The 16,705-nt window shown below is 63.6% G+C and overlaps 1 protein-coding gene across 1 annotated transcript in view; it reads right to left on the reverse strand.

Moving 5' to 3' along the window:
* The window catches only part of EP400 (E1A binding protein p400), a 97,987-nt gene that overhangs the window by 10,947 nt on the left and 70,335 nt on the right, over nt 1-16,705 (reverse strand). Inside the window, 17 exon segments of the mRNA XM_053901867.1 lie at nt 1,668-1,886; nt 3,496-3,692; nt 3,822-4,029; nt 8,677-8,742; nt 8,744-8,787; nt 8,861-8,906; nt 9,886-10,137; nt 10,289-10,367; nt 12,792-12,848; nt 12,966-13,102; nt 14,941-15,114; nt 15,224-15,400; nt 15,402-15,466; nt 15,632-15,785; nt 15,865-15,909; nt 16,128-16,262; nt 16,601-16,684. Of these exon segments, the coding sequence (XP_053757842.1) occupies nt 1,668-1,886; nt 3,496-3,692; nt 3,822-4,029; nt 8,677-8,742; nt 8,744-8,787; nt 8,861-8,906; nt 9,886-10,137; nt 10,289-10,367; nt 12,792-12,848; nt 12,966-13,102; nt 14,941-15,114; nt 15,224-15,400; nt 15,402-15,466; nt 15,632-15,785; nt 15,865-15,909; nt 16,128-16,262; nt 16,601-16,684 (2,139 nt within the window).

The following is a 16,705-nucleotide window of genomic DNA, read 5'->3' on the forward strand; positions in this document are numbered from 1 at the left end:
GCGAAAAGTGGTTGTCGGCTGAAGGAACATACGCAGGCGTGGGCTCATCTACGCGTGACCCGCCACCGGCGAGCGCGGGGGACGGGGGCTCCATGAGCCCCACGTGCTGCACACCCACACTCGCGATCAGACCCTGCCACGCAGCTCGCACCTGTGCCTCTCCGCCCCCGCTCCCCGGAGGAGCCCCGGCCTGCAGCGTCTGCTACACGAGCCGTCTCCCGCTCCTTCCGCTACGACTGAAGGCCGGCCTGCCGCCCCCTCCTGTGGCCCCTGCCGCACTCTTCCAGAAAGCTCTCCCACGGATCCCACCTGTTGCTACTCAGTCACCACGCTGCTACCGAGTGCTCGTCGATTATGTTGCATCTTCGGAGAGGAAAACAGATCCGCTTTACCCGTGCAAGCACTCGGCTAACCCTAAACCTACACACACGTGAGTGTGAAAACCAGCGTTGAGCCCATGAGACGTTCTCACCTTCGTGACTTGCTGCGAAAGTGTGCAAGCGGGACGACTTGCACGTAGCTTGTGGTCGGTTTCTCTGCCTTTTGCCACATCATCGTCCAAAGCCGCGTGCTGTCCCAACGAGTGGGACGCCACTGCACTACTTGGTAAAGTCCCCAGTTAAGGGGGGCCTACGTCCCTCCTCTAACACGCCCGAAACGACAGGATTGTGCGCCCGGCACGTGGTACTCCTCCTACTAGTTCTTTAGAGGGAACAGACACAGGTCCCCGAGGTAAACTGGCGAGCAGTTTTTGGCCGAATCACTGGAACTCCCCCCAGAGTCGGAGCCGATCTCCCTCCGGCGACCCTGCAGGGGGCACGTGCCGCCTTCCCTACACCCTGGCCACCGCACGTGATCCCCACTCTTGTTTGAACTAAACGTTTCTTGTGAATACAGGCAGAACCACACTTGCCTTCCCGGTTCCCGTCCACTCCCACCCGTCTTGCGGCCTTGGAGCAGGCCTCGTGAGGCACACGCACAGCAGAGCCTGAGCACCCAGCCCGAGCCGCCCAGTGGCAGGCGACTAGCAGTACGATTTGGGCAAGTTACCCGAGCTGTGGGCCTCAGTCTGCACACCTGCACAGTTGAGTGCACACTCAAACCGCCCTACTCCTGCCTCCGCAGCAGCCTGCGAGCACTGATCACGTGAGAGGTCCAGGGCCTAGGGCGGCACCCGGCCCGGAGCAGGGTCCCTGCCGTTAGCGGTCACTAGGGCCAGAACGCGGGGCTCCCCAAGCAGGACACAGGCTCGCCTGATGGCACAGTGTCTGGCCCACAGCACATGAGACCCGCTCTTGCCGAATCTCACTCCTCTTCCCAGATGCTGATTTCACTGCGACTTTCTGCTCCCCTTCAGAAACCTCCAGCGTCTCTGGGCCGACAGAGCACAGGGACACCAGAGCCTGGTGTTCAGGCCTCGCCCACCTCCCGACACGGGCCTCGTCCCCAACAGAGCCTGGCCCTCCCTGCATCGTCTGGCTCACTCCCCGCCTCCTCCAGCTGCCCCGCCCGCCAAAGCTCTGGGCGGCGTGGGGAGGGAAGCGCACCTATCGCTCTCCTAGGAGGCCCGCCAGAACGCCTAGCGTCGGCCTGAGCAAGCAGTAACAGTCCACGTAAACGTTCAAAGACATTGCCTCGGAAAAACAAACGTATCAACTGGAACTTACGAGCCGGGCCACCTGGAGGTTGGCCACGGTGGTGCCCGTGAGCAGGGCTCCGGGCCGCGGGGCCGTGACCGTGGCCAGCTGGGGGCTCTGCTGCGGCGTGGGTGGCGGGGCCTGCACTTGCACTTGTGTGGCGGGCTGTGGGGGCCCTGGCGGGGCCTGCGGTGGGGGGGCCTGCTGGGGCAGCTGCAGTTTCTGCTTCTGCATTTTGATCAGATGTTCCTAAAACCCAGATAAAGTAGCTTTTCATCAATATTAGCCGCATTCCAAATCCATAAATCTTGGTTTCAAGTTACCGTTGAACTATCCATTAGACACCGAGGTAGACAGTTGCTAATACGCAATATGCAAACCACAATCTAGGGGCTTTCTGACATTTTTAAAAAATGTTCTTTTGTTAAAAACTAGCATTACTGACGCAAACCAGAAACAGTAATTCTGACAGATGAGTGAATTCACAGCAAGATTTCTTGGTTTCTCTCACTCGCAAACAAGTGACCTTAAATCTGTAGCCTATAAAATTTTTAAAGTCTTTAAATCATAATCCTTTTTGAACTTCTAAAGTCTATGAGGAGACGTGCATCAGCTCTCAACTTTTTGTTCGAAGTGTCTCCAAATGAATACCATCGATAAAAAAGTCTCATGCCTTTAAGTTAAAACATCAAGATGCCAAAACAGCCCAAAAACTATTTTAAGGAGTCAATTTTCTTTTTAGAGAACTTATGCTGTGTAATTCCTATCAGATCTGTGTCTACATGGGGACAATGACAACAACTCTGAAATCGACTTCAGGGAGGGCAGGCTGCGCCCAGGCACAGGCAAACAAGTGAGTGATCGGGAGGCCCTGGCAGCCGTGGGCAGGCCCTCGTGTCCTGGGGAGAAGCAGGACATGGGGAGGAGGGAAGGCAGTGCGGGGGGTGGGGGTGGGGGGTGGGGGTGGGGAGGGTGGGGGGGGCGTGGGGGGGGCGGGGAGAGGGAGCTGGGCCCAGTAACTTTCTAATTTAAGGGCCGTCCCCCAGACTTCTGCAGTAACGGCCACGTTCTAGACCCGGGCTGTCCCCTTCGGTAGCCACAGAGCCCCTGACACGTGGCTGGCGCGACAGGAGCTCAGTGCTTTCTCTGGGATCACTTCTGGGCCTTCTGGCTATGATCGAGCGTGAATGCCGTATCAGGTGGCTCGTCCTTTCTCTGGTGCGCCCGGGGCCTCACTAGTGGAGCCTCGGCTGAGGGCTTGCACCCCCCCCCCCCCCCCCGCAGCCCTCCGGCATGCCCTCTTGCCCCTCTGCAAGCGAGAAGGGCAGGCCCAAGGTCGGGTACTTACTGTGGCAGGCCCGGGAACTAGCTGGAACTCTAAAACACTGTCTTGTTTCTAGCAGTTCTCTCTACTCACTACCCGTGCCAAGCAATGGCGCTCTTCCAATGTGGCAGATACAGTATCTCCCTTCAAAGTGAACGTATTTTTGTACACGACTGCACAGGTGGTGCAGAGCGGCAAAAATCAGGAACGTCAGGACTCAAATCACTTTGAGGAACAACACCGCCCATGCGCTACGCGTCACCATTTTCTCTGGCTGGGGACGGAACCTCTACTTCGGAGCCTGAACTGCGGCGCGGAGCGCCAGAACGCGAGCGGGAAGACACGTCTCCAGAGCGCTGTGACCAGGCCGCTCACACGACCGTGGGGGGGGCGCCGTACGGAGAGTGGTTGTTAAAGACGAGACAAGCACGCCTCCCCCAAAGACCACAGCGGATCCGTGCAAAACACACTCGGAAGTAAACGACAAGGCGAGGCATCGGATGGCGTGCGTGCGGTGCCCCGCAAGGTACTCACCGGGGTCAGCTTGCCGACAGCTTTGATCTGCGCCGGCGACTGGGCCTGGCCCTGGATCTGCGGGACCTGCACCTGGGAGGGCGGCGGCGGCGGCGGCGGCTGCGGCTGCGGCTGCGGCTGCTGCTGCTGCTGCTGCTGCCTGAGCAGCTGGAAGTGTGCGGGCGTGATGGCCTTCCCGGGCAGCTGCACCCCTGCGGCTGGAGAGGGGCTCCGTCAGACCTCGCGCGCACACGGCCCTCCCCTCCTCCCGTGACAAACGGCCGCTCGAGGTCCCGGCTCGGTTTGACGGTGAGAAGGGTCACACGGGAAACCGAACCCGCCTTTACCTTGGGACACCTGAGTCACCAGAGACCGGGTCGGGGTCTGCACCGGGGTCAGGCTGGTGGTGACCACGGCCGAGGCTGTCACAGAGGTAACCGCGCGAACGCTCTGGGTGGGTGCCAGGGACACCAGGTCGGACGAGGCCGTGGCCGGGGAGCCGACCGCTCGCGGCTGGGTGTGGACCACCTGGGCGGGAGCAGGGCCTCCAGAGGTCTGCAAGAGGCGACGGGGGGAGGCCGTCAGGGCACTCGGCACTTTTCTCTTTTCTCGGTCGTGGGAGGCAGAGGACCCCAATCTCCGAACCCAAGAAAACGGAGCGCTTCCCGGATCTCAGCGGCCTGACAGGCTGAACGTGCCGACGGAGACAGTTCCACTGAAGCGGGTCGGTTAACCACAGAAAACCAGTTTGAGACGCCGGTGCTCCCGTCCCCGCTGTCCTCAAAGACTCTCGTCCCCGGGACACTGTGAGGTTTGGGCCAGCCTCCAGACGACGGTGCTCACTCCCCAGACACGCCGAGCTTCTCCCGCCCCCCGCACAGGCGCTGCCGCTCCCCGCGCCCCGCGCCCCACACGTGGACCCTCGGAGCCACGGCCGCCCGCATCCCGCCACGGGCAGTGGGCACGCCCCACCGACTCCCCTGGTCCCTGCCGGCCCCGCGGTGCGGACGGCCGCCCCGTCCCCGTCCCCGTCCCCGCGCGCGGACCCGGCACCACGCGCTGTGCTTCCCGGGCGGCCATCCGGCTCCACGCGCCTCGACCCTGCTCTCCCGCCTTCCCTCACAGCACGTCTCTCTCTGCTGCTCTTCCCTCCCGAGCACGGGAGTCACGCTCGCATTCCTTTGGTGGCTCCGTTACAATTACCCCGTGAACGCTTGCTAGGGTCTCCTCTACGGCGGCACACCCCGCGCTCCTCCTGAGAGACCGCAGAGCGTCTCGGCCCCTCGGTCCCCCGCCGGCTCACGCGCCGCTGTCCCCAGCGCGTGGTCCCTGCTGTTGGCCCCGCGCGGAGTCGCAGTCGGGTCGGCGTCCGCCCCGCTCCTCACGCCTTCCGTCTGTCGACAGCCGCCTTCTGCCTCAAGCGTGCTTCATCCGGCAAGGGCCCACCGGCCGGGACCCGTCTTCGTCTGGGAACGCCACGTTACCCTCGTTCTCCTAAGTTTTCCCGGAAGAGACGGAACACCAGAGGCGGCGTCACCGCCACTAGCGCATCCTGTCGTCCCAGCAGCTCCCGGCCTCACGGCCGGCGAGAAGGAAACCGCCCCCGGAGGCGGCGTGCCGGGCTCGGGCTGCTTTCACGTCTCTCTGCGGCCGACCCCGTGCGGGCGCGGGCCCCGTCCCGTGGTCCCACGGCGGGCTGCACGGGGACGGGTCGGGATTTCCGTAAGTACGGGTCGGTGCCGTCGCTCGGTTCTGGAAAACTCGCATCCTCAAATGCTGCTTTTGCCCGCCCTCCTCCGTCTGGACCCCGCTGCACCACAGGCTCCCGGTCGGTCTTCGGCGGCCTCGCGCGCTCTTTCGCGCACTCCCTGCTGTCACCCACACGGCACTGGGCGGGACTCCTCTTCCGGCTAATGCTCCCAACTGTGTGTAAACACGCTGTACCCGTTACCAGAGTTTTTCTTCTTTTCAATCCTGGTGACCGTATTTCTCCTTCCCGGACGTTCTCTACGGTGAACCTTGGACGGGTGTGGGGGCCACAGGCGCCAAAGCCCCCGCACAGTTGGAAACCCACAACTGTGCCCTAAAACTTGACTACTACCCTCCGGCTGACAGAGGACAGACTTGGGACTCCAACTCTGGAGGGAGAGAGGCCCCGCCCTGCGCCGCCCCTGCGGGCAGCACGAGGGCGGAGGGAAGCTGGGGTTCACTTCTGGCTCGGCTGCGCGTCCCGGGAAGAGCCGCCGGGCTCCCGGCCCACGGGGTCGGCACCTCCGTCCAGACTCCCCAGGGGTGAGCGAGCCTCAGGCTCACACGGGGTCCCCTGTCCGGCGACACGGGTGAGAGGCACCGCAAGGCAGACACCACGTCGGTGCAGTTTTCTCTGCATTTCTTCCTCCTCAGACTTTGCCCCGGTACGTTTTTCGTCAGCTCCTTAAAACTTTTAAAGAGACGACGAGTCTTCTGTATCCGATGGTTCTGATGCATTTCGTTAGAGAGCAGCGTAAGTAACAGGCCTGACCTCATTACCAGAAACAGAAGCCCGTTCCTGGACTTCTGGGAACGGTCTTCCCTCTGCCCTTTTCTTCTCGGGTCCCATCCTGCGACACACGCAGTGTCACGGGAACTGTCCTAGAGCACACCTCTGCTCAGGCACTTCCCAGGGCTCCCGGCTGCCGGCGAACAAACCCATATCCTTCAGCCAGACACACAAACCCTAAGACCAGTGAGCTCAACGTCCCACGGTGCGAGCGCGCAGAGCCCCTCTGGGAGGGGGATCCCTGCCTCCGTTCAGACGTCTGTTTGTGCCCCCTGAACAGAACCACCCGCCGGGCCCCGTACACGCCTTCCCAGTGCCGAAGAGTCGCGTGCGTGGACGACGTCGTCCCGTCCTCTGGAAGCTCAGAGAGGCCTCCCTGGTACCTGTCGCTCTTGGGCGGTCCCGCCGCAGGTCTCTCAGAGCCCTGGGAAGTACGCCGCGTGGGACTCCTATTTCTACTCCCACGTCGCCACAAAGAGTATCTCGTCTCTGAGAGCTACTCAAAAAACACGTCACGGATGGATTACTTTACCTCCTATAAACGTCAAACGTAGAAACGGGTCTTTTTCAAAACAGGACAAGTGCAACGACTTGGGTGTCCACCCTCACACCAGGAGGCTACTGGCCACGCAGGACATTCGTAACGCCACACGCCCAGCCACTGGCTGCGGTTATTTATTAAGACGCTAAATCAAAAGTGCTTTATTGCAAAGCATGAAGAAAAATAAGTAAAGTAATCCTAAATGACACGCTAGAAAAACTTCTCATTTATGCCGTAGCACAGACAGTACAACTCTCCCGTTTCCGGTATACGAACCTATGAGCGTTCACAGGTGCATGTGGCCAAGCAGCCACCGCAATCTAGATACGGATCGTATTGTCTCCTGTCTCTACCGTTTTGCCTTTCCCACGTTACTTAAACGTGAGGCCTTCTGAAATGCTGCTCACTGGCAAACCTTGTCACGCGGGCCAGCAGCCCACTGTGCACGGCGGGGTGTTCCTAGAGGGAGCGGACGTGCCAGCGGGCCCTCCCATCCATTCACGGCTGAAAGTCCTGGGGTCGCTTCCTCTCCGAGTGGCTATGAACGAAGCCCCCTGCACGCACTCACACTCAGGCTTTCCGTGCAGAAGCGTGCTTTCGCTTCCCTGGGGGAAATCCTAGGCGTGGAGGTGCGAGGCTGTGCGGCAGGCCGCCTCCCCGCATCTCCCACACGACGCTAAGACCCCGCCATCAGCAGCGCGAGCTCCAGGCGGAGCGGCCAGGTCTGGTTTCTAAAGCCGCGCTCAGAGACACGCCGGCACACCTCACTGGGCCCTTCGCCTGCTTTTCCCCGAGGACTGACAACGTCCAACCCCTGTCCACGTCTGTTGTCCCTGCTTCTTCTTCGGGGAGGTGACTGCTCAGATCTGTGGTCCGCTGTGTGAAATTGTTTTCTTACTGCAGACTCCTCATTCGATCCACAAACCGGTCCTTTACCACACGTGGCCAACAAGCATTTTCCAAGCTTTCCATTTTCTTAATATATTTCAAGCACCAGATGTTGACTTTCATGAAGGCTAACTTTTGGTCTCCGTCCAAAGCAAGGGAGCAAAGCTGTTCTCCCAGGGTTTCCATGTACGGGTCCTTCTGTTTCGGGTTTTACGTTTGGGTGTACCATCACCTCGGGTGACTCCTCGTAGCCGGCGGGGGGCCCAGCTCGTGCTCTCGCAGGCCTCCCAGCGCCACTCGTCGAGAAGACCAGGCTCTCCCCTTGTGACCCCTGGCGCTCTCCATGGAAACCAACGCCCATGCGCACGTGGGTCTCTTTCGGGACTCGGTACCCCATTCTGCGGAGCTGTACCTGCCCTGCCACCGCCACCTTGTCTCGATCACTACAGCAGCACCTTTCGTAGGAGACACTTTCAAAACCAAGAGGGGACAATACTCTACTTGTCAGGGCACTGCTCGCGCAGGGCACGTGCTGTCTTTGGACACGTGACTAAACTGGAAACGGAGATGTAAGTCGAGCCTCCTCCGTCTCGCTTATTTTTGTCATTTACAGTGAAGCACCAGAAGCAAGGAGGTGGCCAGACACGGCGTGTGTCTTGGTGAGTGCAAGGTCTCCCGGTTCTGCGCTCAGAGGGTCTCACGGCCCCACGGCTTTCCCTCTGCCCGCTTCCCACGCACAGGTCTGGCCGCCCCACGAGCTGACCACGCCTCCTGCGCTTCGCACGCCCACCTGTACGGTTCCCCCAAGAGTGGCCATCTCTGAGGCCCCACGTCCCCCCAAGCAAATCTGTCACGGTACATGAGGCGCCCCCGTCAGTGGAGTCTGCGACCCAGCCTCACGACCCGCCTTTCTCCTCCCACAACCGCTACAGGGATTTCAACACACGCCCTCAGCAAGCACACCGCAGATGCCGTTCCCTGAACACTTACATCATCTTAGGAAATTCAAGCTGGGTCGGAACTTTCTGCCCCACTGGGATATTTCTTTAAAAAGCAAACAACTTTTGGGGCAACCCTGGCTTAGTCAGTACAGCCCCTGATCTTGGGACTGTGAGTTCAATCCCCACATTCGGTGTAAAGATTACTTTAAAACAATAAATAAATACAAACAAGCTCCGCGGGGTCCTAAGTCACACGTGCTACCGAAGGTACCCGTGCGCAGGGGACAACTCACGGTCAAGGCTCCCGGTGCCACCGGTGAAGCGAGACGCTTATTAATTGACTGGAAGGTGGCGGCAGGGGACGCCCGCGATGGTGTTCACGATGACGTTTCCACTCACTGTGCCTGAGGGGAGAGACCTGTGAGGCAGGAGCACGGGGATGCAGGGAGTTCTCATGGGGCGTCTCTGACCCCTTACCTGTGGGCATGCTTGTCCCCGTGACGGACGTTTTAATGGCTCCCGCCTGCTGAAAGCAAAAGCATCTGGATTTCAGGACAAATTCTTCCCTGCGTCAAACCTCCGAGTGTTTCCACTTCATCGGAATCATCCAAACGCGTGCCTAGTTCCACAGCCCCCACGGCCCCAAGGCCGACTCCTGCCCCCTTCCTCCGGGGGCCCCGGCCACCACCAGCCGTCCCGACCCCCACCATCGCCAAGCCCGAGGCTCCATGCTAGCTGCTGCCCACTCTCTCCCCACAGACTGCTGTCACAAGGGCCGCACGCAGAGTCCCTCCCCGACCACCCCACCGCTGTGCCCTTGGGGCCACGGGAGCAGGGGCTCCGTGAGCGAGTGAGCTTTCTGACGGAGGAACCGTCCAGGTCACGCGACAAGCCCACCACAGCGGACGCAGCTACAGACGAGGACCCACGGCCCCCACGCCCGGCAGTGGCGCTTCCCAAAAAGGTCCAGGCGTTCTCCCCACGTGTGACTCCAGTGTCCACACCGCATGGGGACAGGCCACGTGGGCGCACACAGTGAGGAGCACACCGGAGCACGATGACAGCAGCACAGGACATGTGGGATCACGAGTCAGCCTTTCTTTCCCTGTTCCGTGCGTCACTGTACCCCTCTCCCTGACGGGCACCGGAGACCCGTGCGCACGTGTGTGCGGGAACACGCCCACACGGGCACCGAGGCAAGGCCCGAGGGTCGGGACAAGGGAGTCTGCATGGTGACACCAATGGTCCCCGTGCCTCCGTGGGCCCTCACAGCGACACCTCACTCGGCCCAGCCCCAAACTTCCCGGCTGCCTCCACCTCCCACCCTGCCCGACAGCCCAGCCACGGAGCCCAGCGCGGGCGGAGCGCGGCTGAGGGCGCCCCCTGTGGCTGCACGCTCCCGCCGGGGCAAAGCTGGGCCTTCCGCCTCCTGAGTAAGCCGTGCTTGTGTCTAAACAGACCCTCCGCACCGACCCCGTCTCCAGGGAGAGGTGTCCCCTCACCAGCACGGCGGCGCTGCCCACTGTCGTGATGGCCGGGGGCACCTTCGGCGGGGGCTGCGCGGGCTGTGCCTGGGGCTGCGCCTGGGCCTGCGGCTGGACGGCCGGTGGCCCTGGGGGCTGCTGGCCACCCGCTGCCTGGGGCTGGGGCAGAGGCGGGGGTGGCTGCTGGGGCGGCGGGGGCTGCGGCTGCGGTGGGGGCGGCGGGGGCTGCGCCACGGGTGGCTGCTGCGCCTTCTGCTGATCGGCCAACGCCTGCAGAGGCGGAGAGGAGAGGAGAGGAGAGGAGAGGAGAGGAGAGGAGAGGAGAGGAGAGGAGAGGAGAGGAGCGGAGCGGAGCCGTGGGGAGGAGCCCGCCCCCCACGCCCCCCACCCTGGCCCCACCCGGGGGCCCCGGCATCCACACCTTCTTCTCTTTGGCGATACGCTCTGCTCGAAGAGATGCAACCTGAATGGGAGGCAGCGGTTTGTCATAGTTGATGCCGCTGAAACACAAAAGCAGATGAGGAAGATAAATGGACACGCTCGGGGGGAGCGGAGTACTCCAGAAAGGCAGGGGGGCTCTCACCGCCTGAGCAGCCAGGTGCCAGGAGGCCGCTCTGGCCAAGCCCCCTCGCAAGAAAAAAAGCTGCAGGAGTCGTCCAAGACCACGTCTCCCGTTCCCTTTCCACAGAGAACCTTCCAGGAGGCAGGTCTGCTCTACCACAGCGGCAGCCGGTACAGTGCCCGGTACATCGGGGGACTGAAACGTGTGCATGCGCCCCACGGCTAACCACCTGCTCCAGGCGGGCCTCCCCTCCCCCAACCAGCAGAGCCATCAGTAGCCCTGTGTCCCCAGGCCCCACTCCGGCCCTCCAGATGTCCCCCTGTATCCACTACAACTAACATCAGGGCCTAGCGCTGCCCACACTCCCGGCTGGCCTCCCAATGGCTCCAGGCTGACCGGCAAAGCCCAGGGGGAGCCAAGGGGAGCCCAGGGGAGCCCAGGGGAGCCCAGGGGGAGGGTGGGCCCCCTCAGAGCCCTCCCCATCCTGAGCCCTTGCTCCTGGGGGGGTGCCCCCCAGTTACTATTCCCTCCCCATCTCCTCGACGGCTGCTGTCACAGAGAGTCCAGCTTTGTTTCAAGCCTCAAGGACGCCCTCCCCGTTTCTGGGCCTTCCCTAGCAAGGCCCGGGCTGTGCCGCACCTATCGGGTGCCCCTGCACGTCAGCCCCTCACTGCCCCCATGCTCGTGCCAGCCCGCTCGGGACGTCTCACCAGATCCCACCGCCCTGCCCCTGCTCTCACGTGATCACCTGGGCCTTCCTCTGGCGGTGGTCCCTCCTGCACACAGGGCTCCCCGGGCCAGCCGGCTCCAGGCGGGGCCCCCACAGCTCGTCCTCCCCTGGGCCGCTGGCCCGGCCCCGGCTCCTTGCGGACCCTCACCCTCCGCCGCCACAAGACTCCGAGAGGACAGCCAGCTGCGGGCCCGCATGCCGGCCTCTCCTCTCCCCTCACCCCCACCTTCTAGCCCTGTCTACACGGGGCCCGTTCCTCTGACCTGAGCCAGACACAGAAACTGACTTGAGCCCCCAAGACCCCCAGGCCAGTGCTTGCCTCACCCCAGCCAGGCTTTCACACTGAACAGCCTCGTCTGCCCGGGCACCCCCGAAATGCCCACCTCCCCGCTTGCCCCGCTCCCCTACCTCGGAGCCACCCGGGCCCCCTCGTGCTCGTCCTGCAGACCTGCCTCGTAACCCGTCTCCCTCAGCCCCACGACGGGTGACCTGACATGCCCTCGCATCGGAGCGACATCCAGCAGGAGCACCCCCGGTCCCCTCTGCCGGGCTGTTTCATGCCGTCTGTCTGTGGGACAGACCTTCCACCTCCATAAGATCAGTCTGAGTTTGTTGCAGGCACACCAAACAAGATAAGAACGTGCCCTCCTGCTCGCTGACGAACCGCTGGGCCCAGCACAGCGCCAGGCACACAGCGTGTCAGTAAATGGTCCGTCGCGGGGATCGATCCGCTAATTTAATCTACAAACACGTACCGTGCCAGCTCTGTAACCCAGACCCCAGAACCCCTACGTCCACAGACACACGGGCGCTACACAACTCGAGTACAGAAGGCGGAGGCGGTCTGCACTGTGAAGAAACACAAAGGACCACGGTCTGACTGTCGGCAAGGGGGGAAAGGCGGCGTTGCGAGGGGGGGGCCTGGGCACCGGCCACGCGGACATTCAGGGAAACCGTCCCGGGACCAGGAGGCGGGGGAGCATCCTGCGGAGGCCAGGCCCGCAGAGCGGCCAGGACGGGCTGCCGGGGTCTCAGGGGAGACGGGCCAGCTCGGGACCACGCTGACAGCGGGTAAGGAGGAAGCAGGGCCCGTGGTATGCTGCAGACCGTCGCTGCCGGACAACCAGGAAGGCTGGGCCCAGGTGGGCACCCAGGCTTCATCTAGGACACATGCTCCCTCGTCGTAAACCGTCCGACGCTCGGGAAGCAAGGGGGAGCCTGCGCCGAACTCCCGGACGGCCGCACGCAGACCCCGACCTGGCCTCACCGCCCCTGCCCACCCCGTCCGGTCCGTCCTTTGTTCTCTTTTGCTCACTCACAGAGCAGGTACGTTCGCCCCGACGCACGGGGGTACTTTCGGGCAGAACACGACGTATGCCGGGATAGGGGCGGGTACGGCTGAGAGGGGACAAAGCCCCCTACCGCTTGCCCTGCCCCGTCCGCCAGCGTACCCCACAGGCTGCAGGCAGGGACAGACTCTTGTCACGGGAACGCCACGCGGGCAGTCGCTGGAGATGACCAGCCGCCGCCCGGACGCGTCGTCTGCACGATTCACTGACCGCGCTGAGTCGAGGGGAACGTGAAAACAAAGACATTTCACATAACGAAAACGTGTCACAGATACAAAAATACCTTTCTGCCAACACGGAGGCATGCTTGGGGTTTTTCTGAAAGGGATTCATGCCGAGCCTGCAGCACAGAAAGGAGACGACGGTTACCAGCGAGGACCGCCTGCGGGAGGATGCTCGCGGCAGGCCGCGCACACTGGCTCCGTCACGGGCGGAAAGGGGAGCTCGGGGAGCATACAGAGGCTTGATGGGGGGGCTCCTCTTCCCGGCCGTCATCTTCATCAGGTCGAAGTGGCTCGTGTACAGCTGGGTGTGCGTGGCGTTCTCGTCCTGGGCGTACATCTGGCCCGTGCGCAGGGGACGGTTGTTCTTACTCTGAGACAAGATCGAGGACAGCGCGTCAGGCGGGCGGCGGCTGATTCGGAGGCCTGGCGCTAGGCCTCCCAGATCGCGCGTGGGTCCTCCTTCCCGAGGCGGCACTGCCACCCGCCGGCTGCGGGTCCTCAGGCCTCTCCAGGCCTCTCCACGCGCCCGCTCGTGTGAGCCCCGCGGAGGGAGAACTCCCCTTCCGCTGGGACGGCCGCTGGGCAAGGCGCCCGCGGTCGCATGCGTCGCGTGAGGCGGGGCCGGTGTGGCTGCCCCCACGGCAGACCTCCGCCCGCACGCACAGAGGGGAGAGGCGCGTGCGGGTGTCTGAGCCTGTCCTCGGGGACTTCCGGCACCGTGTGTGGCTGGCGACCTTCCCCTTCACGTGTCCCACAGTTAAACCAAGCAGGGCTCCCTGGGACCGTCCTCTGCAGCTCCAGGCTCCGACCGCCCTGCCACTGGGAGTCACACACAGCGTGTGGGACGGGAACCGAGACCCCTACACAGTAAGCGCCGTGCTGGGAGACGCGGTGCACGGGCACCTCCCCGCGTCGTCTGAGTGACGCCATTAAATCGAGCAGGGCGGCATCAGAGGAAAGCCAGAACGACAAGACGGGCGCGGGAAGGCCCCGAACGCGGGACCTCATCTCCCACGTCACCGTACGGGGAAGGAAGAAAGGCAGAGCAGGCTGGGGACCAGGTACGTCACGAGAACACCAGCGGCCGTGGCAGGTGGTGAAGGGGCTCCGCCCCCACCCGGCTCCACGCGACACGCCGCCGCCGCCGCCCCGCGTCTGTGAGCGCCACCCTCCGGGCGGAGTCTGCGCCCCACACGCGGCCCTCCGCACGCTGCCTACGGTTCGTTCGGAACGTCACCTTCGTGCCCGACAGGTGTTTTGTCTTCTCCTAGGGGTTAACTTCACGTGTGACAAAGGAAAACAAAGCGCCAGCATCGCGTTTCCCGCGTTAACGCTACGGCTGTAGTGCTTCCAACACATCAGACCAGACGCGAGATTGTGCGAGGTCTGGTCGGCGAAGGCACCGCAGGTGCTGTGAAAAACGCTTGCATTTCTGTTCTTAAACAAAAAGCAAACGAATGCCCTGAGACGAACGTTTCTGGAAAAACGAACACGGAGACGATAGAGTGATTTTCAGCCTTCATCCGAGGACCGCGTGGGCCTCTGCTGCACGTGCCCTGTGGGGTCAGCATGGGCGCAGGCCTTGGGACGTTCTCCGGAAGGGAGGCAGACGGGAGGCGAACGGGTGCGAGCGGCAAGACGGGAGGCGGTGAAGACAGCAGATGACGGAGAGAAGCCCGCTCGGCTCAAGGAACGAGAAAAAGCGTGTAGGCGGACGCTCGTCCGCACGGCCGGCTCTTGGGGGTAGGGTGGGGAGAGGTCAGGCCGCCGCCACGGCCGGCTTCTCAGGAAAGACGCCAAGCACCTGGCCGCTGTGCGTTCCGCACGTGCCACGCACAGTCGGCGGGACGGGGGTCCAGAGCCGGTCCTGCCACCGTGGCAGCCAACGGGCCCGGTGGGAGCACGGCAACGACACGGCGGGGAAGACACCGACAGACTCTTGAGGTAGAGCCGACGGAGCCAAAGAAAGGCTCTCGGGTTCACCCGACACCTTCTCGGGAAAGGAGAGGAAAAGAGACGAAGGTGGGCCAAGCTTGCGGACGGCACACGGAACTTTCCAGGTGTGGGACCGTGGCCTGCACCGATGGCGGCCGTGAAGGCAGAGCCGTGGGTGCACGCCAGGGACGGCGCAGGCGACCCGCCTCGCCAGGCTGCGCGGAGCCGGGGGCCGGAGTCCCGTGGGTACAAGGCGGGTGGGGAGCGGCTCACCTTGCCCTCCTCCCTCGGAACGAGCACGTTCTCGTAGCGGCTCCGGCACTGCTTGGAAGAGCGGTAGATGCGGCTGCAGGAGTTGACCACGTCGCTGACGAGGTCCCAGTTGGGCGTGTGGGCCGGGGACACGATGGCGAGGTTCAGAGGTAGCTCCAGGAGCTGCTTCACGGCCTAGAGGACGTCCCAGGCGACCCGGGTCAGCGAGACCCACCGGCCGGTTCGCGCGCTCTCCCAAGGGAGCACGGCGACGGGACGTGGGCCAGAGGGGCCCCGCGCTCACCTGCAGCAGCGCCCAGTCCTCGCTGATGAGCCACTCGGGGTTGTCCGGGCCCGACTCGGCCGCGGGTTTGGCAAACGTTGGCAGAGGCTTGGCAAACTGCGTCTGCTGCTTCAACAGAATGTTCTTCTTCTGCTCCTTCCCTTCCCGCCGCATTTTCAACATGCCGGGCGTCGCGCGGTTCGAACAGCGAGCGCGGAGGGACGACGGGCTCCCCGTGGCGCTGCTTCTTCTTCCTGCCTGCGACTGCACGGAGGGGCTTCGTCAGCCAGGCGGCCGACGGGAGACCGCGCCTCCGCGGGCGAGGGGCAGGAACGGGGCGGGGCGGGGGGGGGGGGCGGTCACCACGGAGCCGCTGGCGGAGACGGACCCACCCTCCCGCTTCCACGCCAAGCGGGGCCGCGGGCGCACCTGACGGGTCCGTGCGGTGGCGCCTGCGCTCCTTCCTCACGTACACGGGAGGCAGCTTGGACTCCGGGATGGGCGTGCTTTCGTACGTGAGACACAGGACCGGGTCCACGTAGATGTCGTTGTCATCCTGGGGGGGCGTGGGCGGCGTCCAGAGCTGCGCACAGGAGGGAGAGCCTGAGCCGTGCGGCTCTGGGAGGGCGGCCGCCCCGACGCACGGGGGCACCGGCACTCACCGGCATGACCTCCATCTGCCCGTCGGCACCTTCACAGACGTACTCCTGCGGGTGAGGGGCAGGCTCAGGGCGACCCGGTCCGAGACGCGGCCACAGGCCACCGACCGTCTACCCTGCGCCGGTGACGCTGCCCTGACCGCACTCGGGGAGAAGCCCGCGGGAAGCAGACACCTGCAGCCGAGGGCCAGGCCTCCCGCAGCGGCCACGGGAACAGAGAAGGGCCCGGCCCGGCAGCAGCGCCCCGCAGCCCGCGCCCCGCGTACCGCACTGTAGGCGTCCTCCCTCGTGTAGGTGAGGAGCTGCTCGTGCTCCTGCTCCTGTAGCGCCCGCGCCTCCCTCTCCCGCTGGGCCCTGGCGTTCCGCGCCTCCCACTCCGTCACGGCGGTCAGCACGGCGTCCTGGCGGGGAGACCGCACACGGGGGCTCTGGGACTCCCGACGCCGTGGCCCGGCTCGCCGCGTCACCGGCCGAGCCCCTCTCCGGCCGCGGGCTCTCCGGACCCCTCCCCGCCCCCAACACCTAGCCCTCCGACCCAGCCGGCATCAAGCGACTTCCGGTCAAATGAGAAGCGTTCCCTGGGGTTTCCCAAGACTTCCTTTTTGTCTCTTTCCACACCGGTGGGTTGGATTTTCATTCCCTGACTTCCTGGCAAGTCACTTTACTTCAGGCTGAATTTGCCTCTGAAGCCGAGGCCCTCGTGGGTGGTGGGACCAGAAGCCCGCCCACCTGCCCTTACCTCGCCGTTGCCCTCCTTCTCCGGGCCAGCGGGCGTGTGGAATAACTCCAGGTAATTCAGGGCATACTTTTCAATAGGTGTAAGCTGTTTCAAAAATCACGTTTT

This window comes from Panthera pardus, unplaced genomic scaffold (genome assembly GCF_024362965.1).
Source record: "Panthera pardus isolate Hobbes unplaced genomic scaffold, ASM2436296v1 HiC_scaffold_14, whole genome shotgun sequence".
NCBI lineage: Eukaryota > Metazoa > Chordata > Mammalia > Carnivora > Felidae > Panthera > Panthera pardus.